We start from the raw sequence: 22,797 nt of genomic DNA on the forward strand, positions 1-22,797 counted from the left end.
GATAAAATGATCATTTTTCCATGTTATTTATTCTTGGTTGCCTGGCAGGTGTGATAACTGTAGAGGAGGTTATTCTTTATATTGCACATCCTAAACAGACTGGGACACCAGAGGAAACAGCTGTATCTCCATCACTCTTCTTTCCCCATCCCATGAACTGCAGCCACTTGAAAGGAGACCCTCAGTGCTGCTATTTCTACTGCAGCTCTTCTAAACACACTCCAAGGTTCTTTCAAAGGATATTCCCTTGGAATTAGCCCTGAGAAGGAAGTTGTATGCTTAACCCAAAACCATCTGTCCCCTGCCCTATTCATATATTCCTTTCCCCCTTCTGTGTGACCGCGCAGTGGCCCATCCAGCTGAGCACTAACCTGCCAAAGTTTGGTCCCAGCTGAGTCAAAAAAGGTTGTTTCTACAAGGCTGGGATCTTGGGGGGCTACAAAGCTGACCCATGCACCCATACAATGTGCCAAGGTGCCAGGTGATGGGAGAGGAGCAGCACCACCCTGAGGTGGATCTCCAGCGTTAGACCTCGCTCACAGCAGCAGAAAGGGAAAGGAGTCCTGCAGGTGTAGCTTGTACCAGCTTGCCAGGCCAAGATCAGTGCAAAAGAATGCACCCACAAGTACAGCTCCATGGGTTTACCTTGGGGCCTCTGCCATTCAGACACACACCAAAGGTTTTGGGTGAAGTCACTCCAGGAGAACAGCAGCCTAGAGGACTTTTGCTCCATCCTGGCTATGCACTGTACACATGGCCACAGGAGGGACACCCTGGGCTCCCCAGGTAACCACCAGGCAGAGAACCATCCACCCCTTCTGTGAGCATCTGTCAGCCACCATTCTCCTGCAGGAACTCACTGAGGACCTTTTCCTCTTTCCATGGTTTCCTCTGGAAAAAGCAGTAGAGATGGCCAGACAGAAGCAGGACATCCAGGAGCCTGGGAAGGGCATGGCTTGCACCCACTGCTCAGTTTGGGTGCCTTCAGAGACCACAGGTCAAAACCCATGCTCTGCAAGCAGAAGTCTTGTACAGACATCTCCTTTCTGCAGGAGGCAGGGAGGGACAGTCACCCCCAGTGGTCCCCATCTTCTCTTGGGTGACATCTAAGCAGGGTCAGGGATGTGCCCACGAGGTCGCAGTGTGCACCAGGACGTGGCATGAGGGTGATGATCCCCAGCTGGATCCTAAGACAAGGGGCTTGGTGTGGGAGATGCTGCCCCGGGCCGGTCTCTGCCGCCCACTCACAGAACATCTCCGGGTACCCCACCGCACAGCTTCTCCTCTCAATGCCTTTGCTCCGCAGAGAGATCAAAAGGCATCCAACCCACTGATCGCTGGGTTTTGTGTCGAAAGGCTCCCTGATTACCTCACCATTAGCTGCGCCCATTAAACAAAATCCTAAAGGTTTTACACAAAGCTGAGGTTTCAGATGAGAGGGCGAAGGAATGACTCAGTGCCTTTAAACGCCAAAGCCTTCTCCTCCGTCCTGTTTGTACAGCACCTAGCACGAGGGGTCCAGGTGCATGCCTAGGGCTCTGAAACACCGCCACAATTAACTAATAAGTGTAATAGCAGCTGTACTCCCACCAGCATGGTTTCGTTTTATTATTTAAATATTCAGTTGCGCTGGGTAGCACCTCTCAGAGATGAAATTTTCTTCAGTGAGGTGGAAAATGACCCTCCGGCTGGCCACTGGCAGCCACTGCTGCAGCACAGGTACAGCCACAGGAGCAGCCCTGGTGCTGGTGAAATCAAGGATGGGGCAGAAGACAGCAGCCCCAGGGTCCTGCGGCCCTCGGAGTGCTGGGGCAGAGCTGGGCAAGGGGGTTTTCAGCTGGTATAAGAAGCTTAAAGGGCCGATCCGGGTGGTGAGACCCCCGGCCGTAGGCATCTCTCCAGCTGGCAGCATCTGAGGACATTGGCCACAGCAGTATCACCTGGAGTGGGGTGCAGGTGAAGGGGTGAAGGGAGGGGCACCAGAACTCTCTTCTCCTCCCTTTCCACCCGGAGAGTCGGCAACAAACACCGATTTTCAACCCTAAAAAAAGAGCCGATACAAAACAAGCAGTGGTTTGGCAGCGTGGCCTGAGGTTTGTGCTGGGGATCACTGAGTCACCGCCGGGCACCGAGCCCGATGGGAAGGCAACCTCCAGCAGGACAGGTCTGCATGGGGACCCTGTGAACTCCGTACCCGGCCCGGCGGTCGCAGCCCCTGAGGAGCCCACGGCTGGCTCCCAGCGCTGCTGGGGTCTGGAGAGCGCTTTGCCCTGAGCCTGCTGCCTGCCCTGCTCCAGCGCACGGCCCGGAGCCAGCAGCTCCTATCGCAGAAGAAATAGTGCCATCTGCTGACATTCCCCGCTGCCTTCCTCGAAAGCCAGGGACGGGTGCTTATCTCCCCCCGCTGATCGGCCTTTGGGGCCGTGCCAGCCTGAGAAGCAGCCGCCCAGGGCCGGGTGGGGGGACACCCCTGGAGGGGACCATGGGGCTGGGGTGTGCGGGCAGCCTGAGACCCCCGCAGACATCCGGGGGACCCTGTGGTTATTGGGAGTGCAGACCCCAAGCACTCCCGGGAGACCAGCTGGAGGGGAAGGTGCTGCTGACTGCCACCCAGCAGGGTTTAATTAACTTCGTATGCCCTTCACTATAATGAATGAACACAGTGAAACCCTCCAACTAGCATGTCCGAGGGACATCCCCATCCCAAGCAATTCCTCAGTATAGCTTTTTCCGCCCTGACCTGTGGTCCTACCACCTCTGGGGTGCTGGAGTTATTGGACTCCCAGAGGAATTACTGGGAAACAGCCCTCAGCTGGTATGGTGAGTGCTCAGATGTATTTTTTTTAACAAACCCTCCCAGAACCACAAAAGCCTCAGCTCCCATACAGGTCCCTGGGAGGTAACTGCATTTAGCATGATGGTCCCTGCTTGAGTTTCAGACCAGATATAAGGAAGAGTTTTGGGGTTTTTTTGTTTTGTTTTTTTTGTTTTTTTTTTTTACAAGGAGAGTGGTGTAGCACTGGCACAGGCTGCTCAGAGAGGTGGTGGATGTCCCATCCGTGTAAATATTCAGGTCAGGTTGGCCACTGATTTGAGCACCCTGGTCTAGCTGAAGATGCAGGAGAGTTTGGGCCAGAAGACCTTTAAAGGTCCTTTCCAACCCAGAGTATTCTCTGGATCTTTAACACATTTCTATAGATTATGTGGATTGGATCTATGTTACACCAGGACTGTGGCAGGAGATGCTGCTGGTCTCAGGCACTGGCAAGGCAAAGGTCACTGCTCATGTCCAAAACTGCTGCAGAAACTCTTTCCTGGGAGCACCTTTTCCCACACAGCAAGACACGAGGTCCCCAGGTGGGAAGAACCCTGTGACAGGGAGATGGTCCCACCCTGCCACCTCCCCAGGACACGGGAGCTGCAGGGGACCAGGTGGAAATGAGAACCTGCTGGAGCTCGGCCTGGGAATGGCCTGTGGAAAGCAAAGCTGCTGATTTGCTGATTTTCCAAGCTGACCTACCAATAGCAAAACCATCAAAGCAAGAGACACATTCCTGAGGTCTGACCCAGCATGGCAAAGTCAAGGAAAGATTCCCAGTGAACTCCACAGCCACTGGACTGCGGCCACAACCCTTACATATAGCCAAGACTTATTTATTATTTTTCCCCCATGGTTTTGATCCAGACTTTGTCCTGCTGGGGCTCTGTCTCATCCTGCAACAAGGAAGTCAAATTTATCCTACAGAGTCATTTTAAAACAATAGATAACCAAATATATATAGTTAGACATACTACAGTGTATGTATAAATATAAAAAACACGTATATATTTTATATACATACAAATAACCTCTTAGACTAGAGGCCAGCATAAGAAACAAAGTAAATGCTGTAATAATTTTAATTATGCAACATATTCTGCCTAACATATTTATTTTTAATGGCAGTCATTTTAATAGCTCTAAGGCCCTGAATTAGACCAATATGTTCTTAACTATGTTCACTTTAAATACAAATGTTAATGACTTTTCCAGAGGGTCCAGTGCCCTGGATGAGCTTGCTACACAACAGCACATTCTCCTTAACATGTTTACTTTTAATAACAGGCTTAATGATGCACTTGGGGCCTTAATAACCATGTTTAGTCACAAAGAGAAAAACCAGCTACAAAATACTTTCTCTAAAAACTAGGCTACAGGGGATTGCTGCTCTGTTTCAAAGCCACACCAGCCATCCTTTAATGTGCCTCTATGTGTTTTGGCTCTGCCTGCATCCAGGCTGGGGAGCCTGGCCGTGGAGGAGCAGCCCAGATCGATGTTTGGGGCTGTTTTTGGGGTGACTTGGGGACCCTGCACAGCAGCTGAGCTGTTGAGGCTAAAGGATTGCAGCCAAAGGTGGCCTCGCCTCCTCCTAACCCCAGTGCTCAGAGGTGGGTTTGGGGAGACACAGGGCGAGTTTCAAAGGAAGGTGTTCCTGGGCTCCAGCAGAGGCATCCTGGGGCTCCCACCGGCGCTGCTGGCACAGACGTGCCAAAGGGAACGCGTTTGAAAAATCACACCCACCACCCATTAAAGAAAAACACAACAAAACACCAAAAAGCACCACCAACAACTACAAAACCCCACCTCCTACATTCAGCTTTATGAGAGCTACCATAAATCTTTAATACCGCCAAATTAAGAGAGGCAGGAGGCGACAGCTGCTCTCTCTCCTTTCATGCCCAGATCAAGCCACTACTGTGGGCCTGCAGCCCCACTCGTGTCAGCCCTCCTGGCTGGGGCTGGGGGCAGGAGGGACCCCCAGGGCACATCCAACCCAGCAGAGAGCTGATTCCAGCTCCTCAAAAGAGAATCACCCCGTGGTGTGGCTGGCAGGGCTTCTCTCCCAGGCTGTGTCCAGACCTGTCCAAGCCCAGAGCTGTGTCCAGACCTGTGAAATCTCACCTGCCCAGAGGATGCTCAGAGCTGCCCCCATGACCTGCAGGCATAGGACCAGCCCAACCCATCCCTCTCCATTCAGATTGAAGGGTCACCCCCCACGAGGTGTCACAGATGTCCCCAGAGTGCAGCAGGTCCCCTACAGCCTGTGCTGGCAGGGCTGGAGATACCCCAAGGGCAACACACTCCATGCAGAAGCATTTTGGGGCGTGCATCTTGCACCAGAAAAATCTCATGGTTTGTCCTAAATATAACCATGGCAAACTTTGCCAGGCTTCAGCTCCACTTGCATGAAAAACTCTTGCAAGGCTTGAACCAGCTCTGGTTTGTCTGCCTTCTGCCCCAGGGCCTGAGCGAAAAAGGGAGGGTGGAATCCAATAGCATGTTGTGCATAAAAGATTATGCCAAAGATAACCTTATTGCTAATAATAACCCTGGAATCTATCCTGTGAATAGGCTCTATTGAATGCTTGAACACAGGCATTCCTCGGTTAGGTTTTTCTGCCTACAAATATTTCACTTGAGTCTTTAAATACTAATCACGGAATTCAGACGAAGGGGTTTTTATCTTCAAAGTGCTGCAGAAAAAAAAAAAAAATTAAAATTAATTCATTAATCAAGTATAATTAAAGGGTACAAAATATGCCTTTTTCCAGAGCAGGGAGCCAACCAACGCAGCGTGAAGCCATCGTGGGGACTCCAAGCCTCTTTCCCACCGCGAACGTGATTTTCCCGGAGCGGCGCCCGGGCAGTAGCTATGCTTGTTCCCAGCAGCTCTGCTCAAGCTGTCTTCCTGACATGTGTTAGGCTGTATGTCTGCCACGCAGGAAATAGGGTTTGAAGCTCACAGCCAGGAGCAAATGCTGAGATTGAGGCTTTAATGAAGCTGGGATTGAGTGGCTAGGGTGGTTCAGTGAAGCAGTAAATGCAAACACATTATCACCTGAGAACTTGCTCCAATTTCACACCAATTAACTAGGAATGAGAGAGGAGGGCTGGGGCTGGCTGCAGAGATGGCTGATAATCCTGTGAATGGGCAGAAATGGCTCCAACGCAGACGCGCTTGTGCCAAAACGAGTTTGTTAGATAACGCCAGTCCCGGTAATTTTGTCTTGGGGAGGGAGCATGTCATTACTGGAGCTGCTTTTATTAGCAAATATTAAAAACATTTGCCGAAATACAGTTGCCCGTGAGGGAAGCAGGGGTGGAAAAAGTAATAAAGCAATAGCTGATTATTTTATTCCTCTGCCAATGAGTCATATCACAAGGGAAGGGAAGGGAAAAGGGGAGAGGGAGAAGAAGGATGGGATGTGAAGGATTATTGAGGCAAAGTCAGTAGCTCATGGAGGGGAATATCCCATCCTCGAGGAGCCCCTCAGGATGCTTAGTTCTGGATTTCAGGTGGGTTTGACTTCTAATCCACTGCCAGCAGATGTAGGTCTGAACAGGTCCCCAAAACTCACCTTGGCAGCAGTGATGGGGCCCATCCCCGTCCCCTCCACCCAGGAGCCGGCTCACCTTCACTTTTAATATTTGAGTTGCTCCAAATGTTTTCTCTGCCGTGATTATTTCCATTTTAGAAGTCTGGGTGGAAGAAGGGCAGCACTCTAGGGAAGTGCTATTAAATGGATTTCTGTGGATGGAATGCCAAAATAAATCCCACCCAGGCCAGGCTCCACATCACCCCTCCAGTAACTGCGGGTTTCAATGTCTGGGAGCAACCAGACACATCCTCTGGATCCACACGACAACCAGGAGGTTGGACTGGAGCAAACTCTCGCAGGTAAATGAAATCTTGTTTTTATTCTAAAAAGCATCAATGATAAAAAGGTTACTGTAAATGCAAAGACAAGAACCCCCTGCTGGGTTTCGTGGTGACACAACCTGGAGAAGATCTCAGGAGAAATCCTGTGTTGTGTGGTGAACCCTGGGGAAGGTCTGTGCCCCAAGAGGGGTCTTTAGTGTTGCCCCAGCTCTTTTGTGGCAAGGCAGCATCCAGGAAATTGTGTTATTCCTGAGAGCTGCCTGCCCTGCTCTCCAGCAGGGAGCTCCAACAAAATAATTGTGAGAAAGGTGCAAACAGAGGAAAAGCAGTGACTGCAATCCTATCACTCAATATTGAATTACTCCAGGCCATGGGAGGGACAGAGATATCTCCCTTTAAAATCAGGAAAGTGTTTTCTCCAGTGATGAAGGCTGGATAGCCAGCAAGGGGCCAGGACAAACCATAATATAACAAACCCAAATATAAAAAACCCAAGTATGGCCCACCCCACTAAGAGCCAAGGAGAGTGCTGGGGCTGGTTGCTGCTCCTCATCTCTAAGCAAGGTGGGCCCTGGATGCTCTCTGCCCCACTGTGAGCCTGATTTTCAGCATCCTGCTCACTTCAGGTCCTCATTGCCTTCTGAACAGATGTGGGAAGGACGAAAAAGCTGCAGCTTAAATGAGCAAGGGTCAGTAACTGCTGAGCCAGGTGCTGGGCGATCCTTTCCCCGGGGCAGGTGGAGTGGGGGCTAGAGGGGCACCTTGTTCCAGTTGTTCTAGCCATGGGAAGTGGGGATCTGTGGCCTTCCCTGCTTGTGGCATGCAAACCACTCTCCCAAGCAGGAAAAACACTTCCAAGTGGCAGATATCCCATTCCATACACAACGGTGCTCCCAAGCCCCGGTGCAAATCCACAGGGCTCTTCCTGTCCTCGCTCTCCAGCCTGTAATTATCTTAAAGGCAACAATTAAAACCATTGAAACACATGTGATGGGTTTAGGGAGCATAGCTTGGCTAATCCCCACAAGCATCCCGGAGGAGCGGAAGCGAGGAGTTCCCAGGGTGCTGCTGCTTTGCTGGGCAGGTAGGGACCAAGTGGAGCCGCAGGGCACCAAGCTCAGGGTGAGGAGATGGCAGCAGCCTGGTCCCCAGGCAGTGTGGGACCCCTGGAAGTCACCCTGATGGCTGTGGCCAGGCTGGGGGAGCTGCAGGAGGGTCTCCCTGCTCCTCACCTCACCTCGACCCTTCCCAGGGTCACACAGAAAGTCGGTGACAGAAGGACCCCATCCTCAAAACTTGCTTAAGCTCTGATTGTAAACTTCAATACCAAAATATTCCATCTTCCTTTTCCCATGTCAGTTCAGGACATAGCACAGTGAGTCCTGCTCCATTCCCTATGTCAGATACAAAAATAAAGCCATGTTCAGACACAGCCCCTTCTCCCCTTCCTGCTTCTTTTACTGCAGCGTCATGCTGTTGTTTGATTTCATGAAGAAGAAGTTTTCCAAACACCTGTGATGCTCTGCTTGAGGAGTCCCACGGCAAGAGCAATGAGATGAATAGTGAGGGATTGCATGAAATATCACTGTCCTGTGCTCATCACTTGTTAATTTATTTGTTTTTCAGGAATCATTAGTTTTGTTATTTTTCTGAAAGCATCGCCCTCCTGGAGCCACATTATATGCGATTTTCTGCTCTGCTTTCTTTAAGAATTGGTTTCTAACCTGCCCTAAAAGTGCTGAACCAGCTTTGGAAGCTTGAAAATGCAGGGAACTACAGAGCAAAAAAGAGAACACAAACTCTTTGTTCTCAGTATCTCGTGATCTTAAAGTGCTCGAGGTGATCTCAGGGGTGTCAGGGCAAGGACAGAGCCACACAGGGCAGCTGCTGGCTGATCTCTTTTCCAGCCCTCTTGTTCTGCTTTTCATTTCCCCCTAACACCTTCTTTTTTGTGATATGGTGTTTTAAATGTTCTTAGAATTCGCAAAATTTCTACATTTTCTTCTTTTTCCCAAAACCGAAATATAATTGTAATCATTTAGACTAAAAGCAAGTAATTTTCCCTTTAAAATACCTTTTTTAAGACTCTTTTTTTACCTTCTGCTCAAAAGAAACCTGTGTTTGCCAAAAAGAAAAAAGTCTTTTGATTCAATTCAAAAAAATTCAAACTCCTTTTTAATTAAGTATTTAATTTCTGAATGCTTACTTTCTCTTCATTTTTTTCTGCTTTTTCCATCCCATTTCTCCCCTTTCCTCATTTCTAAAATGCAAATAATTGAGAAAAACATTCCCTCCTGAGCCACTTCTGTTGCTGCTGCCACCAACAGCCCCAAAGATGCTCCCAGCCCCATGCTCCCCTCACCAGGGAAGGAGCCTGCAGAGTGTCCCAGACCTCTTCTTGTGCTCCCAGCTCCCTGTGGATACCCGTCCAGCTGCATCCAAATCACAAGACAGAAACAGCCAAGGGGCTGAGAGAGACAGAAAAACCCATAGAAAATCCAGTCATGGGTTGATAGGACCCCAAAAGGGCTGTGTCTGTTTTATGAACTGGGTGAGGAGTTACCAAGGCAGAGGAGCATCACCCTGGGTGACCAAAGTGCTGCACTGCTCAAGATCCAGGACCCCCTCACAGGCAATGTGTGTGTCTTACATTCTCTGTATATTTATTACACAAATTCTACACATCTCAGGTTGTAAATTACTCAAATGTATAACTAAATGTTTCCATTTACAAAAAAAAAAAAAAAGTATATGCAGCTGTTGAACACAGAAACTTTTCTCTCATGGGCTATCTCTGACCAAGGCATCCTCCGAGTGAGCTGCATCTTCCCCCAGCGCTTTCATAAGCTGCACAGCAGACAGACATTGTTTTTCCATGTATTTATTGATTAACAGCAGCATTTTAGATAAGTGAAGCCCAGTTGCCTTTAAGGGCTTAAGTGTCATTCAGTGTTGTGGGCAAATGGGAAATTTTATTTGGTAGTTGCTTTCCATCATGTGAGCATCTGACATTTTATTTGTATTTCTACAAATAAAAGTCTATTTTAAGCTGGGAAAGGGAGACAGCAGCAGGGCTGGTGTGAGCTCCAGTTTCCCTGAGCAGCCCACCCTGAGTTGGGAGATTAATACTGACCAGAGGAGCAGCACAGGGATGGGGATTTACAGCAGTGCCTGGTTTTTCACAGCAAGAGTGAAAAAAACTGGGGAAAGGAAAAAAAAAAAAGTGAGAGGGATGGAATCCTATCTCCAGCTACTCAGATCAAAATGTTCATAAGGCAACAAGTTTCTTCTGGGCATGATGAATGCATCAGAGGGATGTTCAGCCTATGTAGCCCAGAGATCAAACATAGTGATCTCCTCTGCCTTTAAAATGTATGAAGCTGAAAGATCTTAAGGGCAAATAAACTTACTTTGATTGCAGGGCTGGGATCTTGGAAGTCACATTCCTTTAATTTCCTTGAGCTGGTTGCCTTCCCTGTGAAGCACATGCACAGGGTGGTGAGTTTTCAATGGAAACTGGTTTTGCCTCATTTTCCACTTCTCTCCTGTTACAAGGAAAGAAGTGCTGAGCTCCAGAGGCCTACCTGCCTCTTCCTATGCAGACAGAAAGGGCTGGGTGTCTGTTTTTAATTACAGCCTGAAAGAACTGCATTTAAAAGACAACAGAAAGCTATTTAATTAATACTTATCATTAGCACACATAGGAATGCCTAGCAGCAAATTGCAACAACAAAGCAGTTCCTTTTTACTTTTCTTTCCTTGCTCTTTGGATAAACCAAAAAAAAATAAGAGTAAACAAATGATTTGCACCACGTTTGAGATGACATTTTGCAGAGTGAGGGTAGTGGGATAGTTGGTATTACCCTAGGAGAGCAGAGATGTCTAAGAGCAGCCTTATCCATCTCCAGTTGTTCAACCTCCAGCTCTCTTGGCCAAGAAGTTTATCTTCATCCATCCATCTATCTATCTTTCTATCCCAGCATTTACACCGGGCTCATCCCCATGTTTGAGCGCCTACTTGTCTTCATACCTGTCCATAAATTACATGGGGCCCCCAGGGCATTATAAATAATAATTCAGCTCCCAAACCTTCAGAACACTGTTTTAAAGCATTGGCTTATAATTCACCACACTGGGCTCCTCCCAGCTCATAAATGGAGTAGAAGGACGTGACAGCCCAGTCAGTGGAGTAATTGCCCAAAGATCAATTCCTTAGGTGGCCATGAGCTAGAAGATAGGGATGGACATTGTGACAAAGCACAGGGAAGGCTGGACTGCTCTGCTCATGGGGAAGAACATCCTCACCCACAGCTCCTTTGGGATTTTATATTCCTCTCAATTTTATCTCAGCCAGAGCAGCAGTCAGCCAGTCCCCCTTTAGTGAATAAATCTCTTAATGGCACTATTAATGACTAGAGTGTTGAACCACAGCATGGCTCTGCTGATGGATGAAGTCCCCATGGAGCACAGAGGCAGGTGGCTTAGAGGGTAGACCCCACATGTAGCCCAGCAGATCCCAAACCACGCTAGGACAAGTGCTCCAATCCCTTGCTGGACACACCAACTACAAGTGAGTTTGGCTCAGGACAGCAAGTTGCTTTGGTACATGTGAGTTACTGAGTAGAAACTCCAGCTGAGCCATGACCCTATTCCTCTATCTCAACACATTGCATCTCCATCCCAAGACATTACTTTCTCCTTGAGGTAGGGGTTGGGAACATATCCCAGCCATGTCCCTCAGTGGGGGAATACAGTGTCCCCATGGAGTATGGTCATCAGTTTGTGGGCATCTGGATTACTGTCAGACATGCTTGGGGTCAGGGACCTGAGAATGGAATTTTTGCTGGAGAAGACCAAGAGCAGTTGATGTATGAGATTAATTATTTGACAAGCCTGTCCTGGGTTTCTGATCAGCTCTGAAGGTACAGGGCTAAACCCTTCATTAACCCTGGGAACATATGAAGCTGCCAGTGCCTGCAGCCACCCATCAGTGTTGGGTGAAGAGGTACCACTTTTTGTGTGACTTTCCTCCCTCCGTTTTCCTTCTTTCCATCAAACCAGACTGACCCTCCCTCTTAGCCAGAGACCCAAGGATGAGCGAGCAGAGCCCCAAGCTCCAGTTCTGGGGACAGAGTGGGAGCTCCCGGTGTGAGAGTGGCCACGGATGCCATGGTCCCCGAGCAGGCGGTGGGACACAGCATGCCCACAGGGCCAGGTTTATTCCCACATCCCAGGCACCAGGCTGGCACATGTGGCTGTGCATTGCCCTCTGTGGGAGCACAGCCCCCTGCAAGCCAAGCCTGTCTGTGCTCCCTCTGCCTTGGCTCCAGGCATGGAACAAGCTTTTCCTGCTGTTCTTCTGCTCCAGAGATGACAGAGAGAGTTTCATAGTGTCCTGCCCCAAAAAAAGTCTGATTTGGGCAGGGGGAGACGTAGCATCCTCACCCCGTAAGGGAATCCTCAGGGATGGTTGAGAACTAAATTCCTTTTCACCCTGCAATGAGGCTGGACCTTTTACTCATCCTACTCCTTGAGGGATGGGAGCATGGAATGTATTCATCATGCTTTCTGCTTGCAAAACACACCAGGATTTTGGCAGGCTGCAAGTCCATCCCCAGTCACCCCATCCTTCACAGTGTTCCCCAGTGAGGAGTTGGGGTCTTGCCAGCCAGGTTTGCAACCTCTCACTTGGGTGCAGAACTGGATGCAATCTGGCCTCTCCCCTCTCAAAGGGTGTCTTAAGCTATGATTAAGGACTAAATTGCAACTGGGCAGCCGTCCCTGGCTGAGAACCACAAGATTTGGGGAGGCAGCTGTTAAGGCTAGTGGAGCCCAATGAACTTAACATCTGCATCAATGAAAGGGGAAGCTGATCATGGGGGTCAAATGGGATTGGGAAGAGACATCCAGAGACATGCTGCACCACCCCCAGTGAAAAGCCATCCTTTGGGGAAGGGTGATTTGTGAGGATGAAGCTGGAATAAGAGTTATTTTGCTGGTTTGGCTCCTAAAGAAGGGTGAATGATGGCTTCATGAAACATCATTCCTGGACCCCACCTCCCAGCTGCTCAATCTATTCAAGTAGAGCTGTTAGCATCAAAAACATCCAAGTGCTGTGGTTTTTACATCATTCTCAGTTAAGCTGTTTCCCTCATCCCTGTTAATTGGGATGGGGCAGCCTCAGCTCCCACCCTGGAGGAGGCACAGGTCCCTCCTCTCCTGCAGGGTTTCGGTGGGGTGGAAAGAGGTGGTACAGGGCCAACTGTGCCAGAGGGAGCCAAGGAAAAGGCTGCCTGGGTGCCAGCAAGGCAGCTTGCAGCCTAGGCCAAGCTTCCCACTCTTCCCGCATGTTCTGCAACATCCCAAGCTGAATCACTTCACAGAATTTACTTTTACCCCGTTAAATGCCACTAAACCTTCAAATTAATCTTCCCATTACAGGACTTCCTTTGATGTCAAAGGGGGAATTTTTTTTGATGGCAAAGGGGGATTTTTCCCCCCCGGTATAATTATTCCTATTTTTCTTCCCCCTTTTTTAGGCACAAGAGATTCCTGCCAGATGCATGGCTTGTGGAGGCAGCTCCCACACAAGGTATTTATATATTTATATGTATATGATGAGAATGTGGTATTGAAAGACCTGAAGTTTCAGGCAGAAGATAAAGGGAATTTCCCATTTCCTACTTGTTACAGTGGAAGTTGCCTGGGAAGAGTCTGAAGCAGGACTAGGACCAAAAGCTGTGAGATACAGCACTGGAAAGCAGCTCTTTAAGATAAGCTTGTCCTGAGAAAACATCTGCTATTTAACACTACCACAGAGCAAGTTTCAATGCCTGGGAACGATCCCTGGCACTGCTTAAATTACAGGGATGGGTGAAGTGGCTCCACTCTTGCATGTGTTTCCTATGAGCATCTTGGGTGCTATTGGGATTGCTGGGCTGAACATCCCAGCACAGAGCCAGAATCACTGGATAATGCTCGAGAAGCAGGCAGCTGTGTGTAGTGCTAAGGCAGCTTTCTGTAACAGTCAGTAACAATGGAACAGACAGGTTTACTCAATAGTTTCAATCAGTTTTTATGATTTATTAGGAAAAAGGGGATATAATTGCAGTGCTCTTTACTGAAAATGTTATGAAATTGTCCATATAATTCCACTCTTTACTGAAAATGTTATGAGATAGTCCATGTAAATCAACAGGAAAATGCATTCTTGCTAATAAACCATTGCATGGAGACTCCCAGCATAAGACAGGGCTTTTCTGGGAGTGGAGAATGAGCCCTGGGAGGCATTGTCCAGCTGTGCCCAGTAGTCAGGTTTGTGTGACTACCTGCCCAGTGATCCCCCCCTGCCCTGGGGGGCAGACTGACCCGCCTGTGCCTCCCACCGCTGTGCCACAGCTTCAATCCGGCCCCGGAGCACCTGTGCCCAGTCCTGTCCCCGCTCCAGGGGAGTGGACCTGGTCTCCATTGCCATCAGGGCAGTGATTTCAGAGGGGATCTGGGGAACCAGGCCAGCTTGGAGAACGGCATTCTGAAATTTGGCTGCAGAGGCTGGAGCCAAGCAACACCGGGGAATGCTGGAAAGACAAGAAAAGAAAACTTATGGTGTAAGCAAGCTGGGAGCTGGAGATGCTGCAGGAGCAAGGGGATAGTGATGCTCCAGTCCCTAACTCCTGACCATGGCTCTCCCTACCTGTGTGGCTGTGAGTAGTGGTAGTGAGCAGCCACGGCAGAGTGGGGGCACAGCAGGTACTGGTTCTCCTCCCAGCAGCGCCGCATGGCGCCCACAATGTCCTGGTCAGAGGCTGAGCATGATCCCAGGGTCTCAGAGAGCTGTGGGGAAACAGGGAGGTTTGCACAGGGCACCATCCAACATATTCACAGCTGGGTTTGTGCCACAGGCACTCAGCAAAGCAGGTGGAAACAGGGAGGCTGGAGGAAGGGTTCCCCCAGAGACTGAAGGAAAAGGGGTTGCTGCTGCAGCTAGGGGATGAGACACTGCTGGAAAAAAACACAAGGATGGAGTGTGGGCAAAGGGCTTCCATCCACAGGTGCTGCCAGTGTGGGTAGGCAGGAGCCAGAACTCGGCTCCCCGTGTCTGCACTGATATTTGCATGCTCTGAGAGGAGTTTCTGAGGACTTGTAAATTCCACCTCAGTGTAACAGCTCCTCTTGCTTTTAATAATAAAATTGCTTAGTATTTATCCTTCTGCAGCACAAACAGGGCAAGGGCTGCTCTGTGAAGGAGAGCACATCAGAAATAGACAGGAAAAGGCAGGATTTTGCACCTGGCCGTCTCACAACTCAAATCTTTGGTTTTCTCTTGTATCTCTCTCTGCTTTGTGTTTGTGCTCCCCTTTGCTGCAACAGCAAGGCTGAATTGCACCAAACTCAGCAGACCCACTCCCAAATACCCAATTTGTGCTAGCATCCACTGCACAATGCCTCAGTGCATGGCCAGGGACGGACCAATTGCATATGCTACCTAAATAACTGCAGGCAATTTTAAAGTTAGTTTCATGAAGAAGAGCATTCCTAAAAACAAAACAAAAAAAACAAAAACAAAAAAAAAATAAAAAGGGTTTTTTTAGTATCTCCATGCACACACATTGATATAAAACTTCTGTTCTGGCCTCACGCTTAAATTTTCGGTTGCATACTCTCCACTATGATTTTTCTTATTCTGAAAATGAATTGGGAATATCTGGTAGCAATAATCTCCTTATACACTCACACAGGCACAGTGTTGTGTGGGTGAGGAACTGACCTTTCTGTGCAAATCCTCTGGCAGCTTCAGCCTTTTTGAGATGTTGAATTGTTCCATCAGAGTTTTTATCAGGCAGCTGTCAGAGCCTGAGAGCAGCCAGAGGATCCTCTCCACATTGTAAGGCTCCTGGGATAACAAAGCAATAGGTGAGGAAATTCAAAGAGGGGGAAAAGCATCCCTGTGGATTCTCTGATGTGTCATTAGGGCTGAGGTCCTACCCCTGTAGGGTAGAAGCCAGGGTGGGCTTTTTGTCTTCCCTTTGCTCACCTACCTCCCAAGACAAGTCTTTGGGAACACAATGTCTTTTGAACCTCTGACCTGTCAGAGCAGTCTGACAGTGACCATCAGATTAAAACAGAAAATGAAGGGATGACTGATGAATCAACAGCATGACCACATCTGTACCATCACCGTGAGGAGCCCAGGCTAATAACACACTGTATATTGGAGAACCAGAAATATCCAGCTGTTTACTCAGTGTTGCAGATGCTGCTCTGAGTCATCCAGCTCCTGCGTGACTTAATGAGGCACCCAGCTCGCTGCAGGGCTGGCTGATAATCTCCATGAATTTCAGGGCACATATAGGGCCCCACTGGCCTACATGGCTGTGTAGCAATCAGCATTGCAACACTGCAGTAGAACTCTGTGCAAGACCATACAGGAGGGTCCCAAACCAATTTCTCTGCCCTGCCTCATTCCTGCACATTTACAAGCACCAAGAAATATTCATCCAGATGGTTTGGCTGAGATATGTTGCAGGGACAGACAGGACAAGGGGCACCAACTTACAGAGTCCTCATCTCACCTCCTGGGTTCAAGTGCTGGGTTTGGATAAACGTTATAACTTTTAGCAGCTGACAGTGCCTGTGACCTTTTGTCACCTGTCCTACCTTGTCAAGTCATCAGGACTTACTCAGCCTTTTGTGTCCTTATCTGGGTGTCTTATGGCCCCAGTTCTGTTCTTCATCTTCCCACCATCGTCTCCCAGAGCCTCCAGCCTCTAATCTTCAGTCTAGTCTGGGTGTAGCCTGCCCTTTGCTCTAGGCTGTCCTCTGTTTTAGGCTGTCCTGAGAAGATACAGGTCAGCGTGCCTGGACTTCCATGACCTGCTCCTGGAGGTGCCTCCAACACTGCTCCTGACACCCTTTCCCTGTCCTTCTTTCTGCTGTTCCCACATCCTTGCCACATTCTTCCCACATTTCCTCTTCACCTTCCATTCCCACCAGCCTTATGGTTTCCACTACAGAACACTATGTTGACATTAGTAAGTTGAACAGGGTCTGGGCCAGGTGCAAGTACCAGCCCTACCATCTAAGTAAGGCTTTTGCTTCTGTCCCACCTATCAGAGCTCTCCAGCAGAATGTCAGGGCCCAGTTTGGAGGCAGGTCATGCTGGGGACAAAGTTTTGGAGTGTGGATATGAGCTGTGTGGTTCTTTCTGACCTCAGAGAACTTGGCTGCAAAGACACAGCATCTGCTGGGATTGTCCTAAGATTGCTCCTTACAAGGCTCATCCACACCAGACTTTCTGCTACACCTTCAACTCTTCAGGCAGCATCTAACAGGAAAGTTTTCTCTGCTTTACCTTATTCTGCAGAAGCAGCAACCTAAAGAGGCTGTGCACTCTCCATCTTTGAAGGTTTCCAGCACCCAAATGGACAAAGCCCTGAGCAATCCCACTTGACCTCAAGGCTGAACCTGCTTTAAACAAGTCCCAAACAGAGACCCCCTGAACTCCCCTCCAGAACAAATGCTCTCCTTAGTTATGGAAATATTTTCATGGATGGTTCAGATGTGAGCTGAAAAATGACATTCCGTGCAGCCGTGGAGGGGGATGTGCAGAGGGAGTCACTCATCTAGCTCCTCAGGAATCTCAGGAAATCTCCTCACTTAACTCTCTGCTCCCAAGATCCCAAAGTCTGGCACTTGCTGACCAGTGCTACTGAAGGGAGGTGGGCTGAGAGAGGACCCCAATTACCCTTGGAGCTCTGAGAAGCCCCACAAGCTCCTGGCTCAGGAGGAAAGCCAAGCTGCAGAGCATAGTCTGGTGATAGTGGCATAGGGACTTAGTGACTGCGAAGCAAGGCAGTCCCTCCAGACTCTCAGGTCCTCCCAGTGTGCTTGAACAGCTTTTGGAAAATCCAGGTAGCTTAAGGCCACAGAGGTACAACACCAAGGGTTTCCCACTTTGAAAACTTGTTTGGAAGCAGATCCAATCCCTGGGGATCCCAGGGTGGGAATGAAAGGGGAGGTATGTGCTTCCAGGTGTTTTGTTTCTGTACCTCCATGACTTTTTTTTTTCCAAGGCCTTTCCCCGCCTGCTGGGACTTGTTTTGCTCTGAGCAAGCTGCAGGCAGCCATGAAGGAGGCATTTATTCTGGACTTCTCTACCTCCTTCCTGGTCTCTCCCCTTGCTCTTTGTGAAGCTTTTCAAAAGCATCAACAAAACCCTTGAGACATGATGGCATTTTTAGGTCTCTAGCTGTCACATGTTGTGGAAATGTCCCTGTCTCACTAAGCTTGCACAGAATGAATCCCTGGAAACCCAGCACTCAACAATGAAGATCAGAAAGTCAAGCCCTGAAAAGTGAGGGAGAAGGTGTTTGATTTAGCTCAGCCCAGCAGTCTGTAGCATAAATGGTCAATATGAGTCACACTTCCTAATGCATCATCGAGTGGCAGAATTTTACAGGTAGAACAGAGTACAAGATCAAAAAAACAAACAGTAATATTTTCTATTGCTGCATTTTGGCCAGTTCACTACATACTTGGATATCCATGGCTGATGCTAACGTAGCCTTCACGCTCTCTGACAGTGAGAAATCTCCATGTTGAACAGTCCTATGAATGATGTCATTGCTGTTCACCACAGTAATAAGTTGAATTGGGAGACCCATTTTCTGGGCAATACAGCCAGCTAGGGAAAAAAAGTGAAAAAAAAAAAGCATGAGTGCTTGATGAAGAAATATTTGAAGGAGATATAGCAAAGAAGTCATCGTACAAATTGATTGATCATCTAGTTCAGAAGCAGACACAAATGATATTCCCTAGTGGCCTCTGAGATATCTGACTTCAGTGGTTTGGTAGAGCACAGATTATAAAATCCAGGGATGCAATGCTTCACCTGCCAATGAACACACACCCTTGCTGATCTCCACTTTTGCTGGTGGATAGGCAAGGGACCAAGAGTTCAGGCAGCTGACAGGCAAGTAGGAGAGATGAAGATTTTGGGCTTTTGCCTCTCTGATGGGCAGCCTGGAAGAGCAGTGAATATATAAAATCCTTCATTGCTTTCAGAAGACAGTTCTACACCTATTTTGGGACTGAGACAATCAAGGACTCTCATTTAGAAGGCCAGATTAAGCAATTAAGAGTGGTTCTCCTGACCATTCATTACCATGCACACCAGAGAAAACCAGGCAGGACTCCACAGCTCTGTTAATGTCTCACTTAAGAAATCAGAGCCACAGCATTTTCCCCTCTTTTCTTCATCAAACACATTCTGTCCTCTCCTAATGTGACCATCCTCATGATAGTTACAGTCATCATCAAAGGGTGGTTTGGGTTTTTCTGTACCTTGCAAATCATCTGTGACACCTAAATTGAGTAATAACCATACATGAGTAATAAAATATAAGTGGTTCTGAAGAAATCCTACCAGAGAGTGGGTGTTTTAATAAATAGCAATACCCAGTATCTGCAAAGTGCTTTTGGTCCACAGATCACAGCATTCTCTCTTTCTTATCTAACCCATCTTTTCTCCCTTTACCTGTGATATTTCCTCCTCCTCCCGTGGGCACAACAATTTCCACCACTGGCAACGGGGTGGTATCCAGGGATGGGACACACTGAAAGTAAGCATAGAAGTAGTGAGCAATCTGCACCATAATCCTGGACCAGTTGATGGAATTCAAGCTCATCAGGTTGTATTTTCCAGCAAAATTGACATCAGCAAACAGTTCCTTGATCGGCTCATCTATTTCATCACTGTTCCCATGAGCTGTCAAAAGGAGAAAGGAAAGATTAGATCTGCCAGCAGCAGTGCATCAGGCACGAGGTATTTCTGCTCAGAAATAGGGTTGGTCTCAAGCCCTGGGGTTTGCTGTGGCCAGGAGTGTCCCAAGTTGCCCATCTGCCCTGGGGGCTGTGTGAACCAGGGCCTGTGTGGCACCCTGTGGATGTCAGGTGGTTTCTGCAGACACAGCACTCTGGGCTCTTGTTTCTACCAAATATAAACTTGCCAGGAAGGCAAATGCTGCATCTCCTAGTGAGATGCTAAGGTGAGACCTGGCTGAGCAGAGGAGTCCATGGGAACTCAAGCATCTCAAGCACCCAGTGGCGATACCAATGCCACGGGGACAGAGGGAAGGGGTGGCTCCCAATCCCTGAATGACAAAAAACGGTGCTGAATTTAGTTCAGCCAAACACCAACCACCTGCATGGAGGCAGCTCTGATCTACAGCCAGGAGCAAAGTAAGCCTTAAACTGCTTGGTTGTCGAACTGGGGAGGTTGTCTCCTGTTAGCCAGATGTCTGGGCATGGTGATAGCAATGACCTGGCTGACTGCAGCTGCTAAAGCTGCAAATCCTACTGAGCAGACCCATCAGACTTTTAGGGTCAAGGTTTTGACACAGCAGGGCCATAAAGTGGACAGTACAAAGAACAGTGCCAACCAGTAAAGACATGGACATTGTCTTCAATGACAGTGGTCATCTGAAGTTCCTGTATCTGGGTGCAGAGTCCCTTGGGCAGCAGAACAAAGATGTCCACGTTCTTCTGCCCTCTCACACTCTCGATGGCCGAGCTGCCCGTGTCCCCTGAAGTCCCTGTTTCAAAGTGAGGAAGCACCAAGAAAAGCAAAAAATTGATGCATCAATCAAACTTGCATCAGTGCACTTTAAGAAAAAGATGCAGAGATGTTCCATGACATTTTTGGCCAGAGCAGCCACCTTGGCACTGTCTGGAGATTATGAGGCAATAGCATCCTGGGGCATCTTTGGAGAGGACAGTAGGATGATGGCTCTCAAGGTAAAGGCCTGCCCAAGAACCTTACCTCCAAGGAGTCATACTTACCCACCAGAATATTGACATGCTTCTGCTTCTTCTCCAAAAAATACTGTAAAAACTGTCCTGTGCAGGACAAGGACAGGTCCTTAAATGCATACGTAACACCATGCCAGAGCTCCAAAATGTTCAGCCCATCTTTCAGCCTGGACAGATGCACGACATTCTTGTGTCTGAATCTGCTGAAGGCCCTGTCGATCAGGTCTAGAGGGAAAATGATTAAATGGCCTGTTAAATTACAGGAGTGTTTTTCTGACCCATGGCCCCCTTCATCTGTGCTCTTTGTGCTCTTGGGTACCTTTCTGCACAACCAAAGGCTCTCAGTTGCTGGTGCAGTGATAGATATCCAACAAGTTATTTGTGGTTATTAGGAATGAACCAGCCCAGCTTCATGGTGTTTGATAACTCTGTGCTAAGTAATCCCAGGGGACATGCCACACTATCAGAAAACTGTATTTAAACATACAATACAGGAAACCCGAGTTTCATACTAATGTGCCATTGAGACAGAGATTGCAGCTGCCCTCTGGTGGAATAGATAGCTCATAAGTGTTAGAAACATTAAAAAACAGATGTCAAGGTAAGCGTGAAGCAGCAGAAAGCCCTGGAGGGGGCCCCAGCAGTGAGCAGAGCCACAACATCAGCTTGTTGCTGCCACCAGAACCCCTATTTATACACAGGGGACAGCTTTTCCACTAGTGCCAGCAAGGTGACAGAGAACAGGCTACAGAAAGGGGCAAGTAATGCTGCAGCAGGCTCCTTCCTCTTGGGGGCCGTGAAGAGGATGGAGGAAAGGCAGGCAGATGCATCCGAACCCCCCAAATCCTCGTGCACATCCCTGTGAGCAGCTCCCCTCTCAGCTCACCGTTGAGCACGTTCCGCGGGACCAGCTTGGCCGGGACGAAGAGGGAGCACAGCTCCTTCACCAGCTCAGGGTAGGAGAGGCTGCTCCACCTTTGCAGGGTGTCCCTGTCCAGCGAGGGGATGCGCTGGGGCATGAAGAGGCCCCCATCGGGTGCATAGCCAGAGAAAAGGGCTCCCTCGAAGTCCACGGTCCTCACGCCTCCCCGTGTGCTGACATACTCCATGGCTGCTGGGGAGGCACCACAATCACTGCCAGCAGCCCAAAGCACCCCCACACCAGGAACAGGCCCTCATCCCAAAACAACTGCCTCCAAAAGTTCCCCTGTGGGCAAACAGAGCTCCCCAGGGAACAAACCAGCTCCTCCCGCAGGAAGCTGGAGCAGCCAGGGCCGGTGCAGGGCATTTTGCAGGAGGTGGAAAGGCTGCCTGGGGTTTGTGCCAAGGCTGGAGCCTCCTTGTCCCGCTTTCCCTTCACCCTGCCCAGGGAGGCGCTTCTCCCCTGAGGAAAAGCCCTGGCGGCGCACAAGTCGCTGCAGAAGCACGTCATGTCCCTCTCTGACCTGTTTGCAAAAGCCGGAGCTTTAAGTAAAAAAAATTAAAAAAAAATAAAAAAGTACAAAAAAATAAGAAATCGCTGTGTTTTTAGAGCAAGCTGATTTTGTTCAAAGGGGTTAAACTAAGGACAGGATTTGACGCAGTGTAGGAAGTGCTGAGCTAAACCCTCCGGCTCGGCGCGAGTCCCAGCGAGCGGCCGCCGAGCCCTTGTGTCCCCCCCGCCCTGAGAACCCCTCGGCTGTGCCCACCTCAGGCCCTTCGCTGGCCCCTCAGCGCGCCTCAGCACCGCGGCGAGCCGGCCAGACAAGCTGCGGCCACCGCCTCCAGCCCGGCCACCCTCTGCACTGGTGCTCACGGAAAACTTGTCCCCAGTGCCACCCGCCGGTGTCCCCGGGGCCTGCAGCAAGCCTGGGAATGGGAGTATGTGGGAGAGACGGAGCTCAGCTGCCTCTGCTGGTGCCAGGAGTCGGGACAAGGAGCAGCAGGTGCGAGCTGCAGCTAGGGGGAAATCTGGTTAAATATTAAGAGAGAGCTGAAAGTGATCAGGCAAAGGCCATGGAGACCTTGTGGTCTCTTGTATAATCCTGGAGACATTCGAACTTTGACTGGGGAAACATGGAGACACCTGGTTAAACCTTGAGTTTAGATTTAAATTTGAGATTGAAGCTGCTTAAAGAAGGATCAGGAAACCCCAGAAGTCCCTTGCAAGCACAATCAGTGTGGAACTCAGCTCTGCTCAGCCTTGGTACATCAACGGGGAAAGTGAGGCACAGGAGAGAGAGGAGACATGTGAGGGGTTGTGCAAAAAAAATCCAGTTCTTCACAGGGAAGAGCTGTGCACCCCTTT

General features: G+C 49.1%; 1 protein-coding gene and 2 long non-coding RNA genes across 5 annotated transcripts; 1 reads left to right on the top strand and 2 right to left on the bottom strand.

Moving 5' to 3' along the window:
- Positions 1 to 3,079: 3,079 nt before the first annotated feature.
- Positions 3,080 to 5,834, bottom strand: LOC111928422 (uncharacterized). Its single transcript, XR_002864111.2, has 2 exons — positions 5,607 to 5,834; positions 3,080 to 5,514 (listed from the first exon to the last, which is right to left on the bottom strand). It is a non-coding gene; the product is annotated as an uncharacterized LOC111928422 (long non-coding RNA).
- Positions 5,835 to 5,923: 89 nt separating this feature from the next.
- LOC147652886 (uncharacterized) lies at positions 5,924 to 13,936 on the top strand. The gene is made up of 4 exons (XR_015287497.1): positions 5,924 to 6,037; positions 6,517 to 6,719; positions 13,241 to 13,293; positions 13,395 to 13,936. It is a non-coding gene; the product is annotated as an uncharacterized LOC147652886 (long non-coding RNA).
- On the bottom strand, positions 13,764 to 22,433 carry THNSL2 (threonine synthase like 2). Of its 3 annotated transcripts, none has more exons than XM_023925707.2 (9): positions 22,199 to 22,433; positions 21,397 to 21,621; positions 20,541 to 20,735; positions 20,141 to 20,293; positions 19,237 to 19,467; positions 18,236 to 18,384; positions 15,469 to 15,594; positions 14,395 to 14,534; positions 13,764 to 14,278 (listed from the first exon to the last, which is right to left on the bottom strand). In XM_023925707.2, exons 2-9 carry the CDS (start codon positions 21,617 to 21,619, stop codon positions 14,026 to 14,028), a joined length of 1,470 nt encoding a protein of 489 aa, XP_023781475.2. In that variant the 5' UTR covers positions 21,620 to 21,621; positions 22,199 to 22,433; the 3' UTR covers positions 13,764 to 14,025. The 3 variants fall into 3 exon arrangements, with proteins under 3 accessions (XP_023781475.2, XP_023781476.2, XP_086747489.1); XM_023925708.2 differs by having other exon boundaries at positions 21,397 to 21,624; positions 22,199 to 22,423; XM_086891363.1 differs by lacking the exon at positions 22,199 to 22,433 and having other exon boundaries at positions 21,397 to 22,190.
- Positions 22,434 to 22,797: the final 364 nt, after the last annotated feature.

Source organism: Cyanistes caeruleus, chromosome 5 (genome assembly GCF_971803275.1).
Source record: "Cyanistes caeruleus chromosome 5, bCyaCae1.hap1.1, whole genome shotgun sequence".
NCBI lineage: Eukaryota > Metazoa > Chordata > Aves > Passeriformes > Paridae > Cyanistes > Cyanistes caeruleus.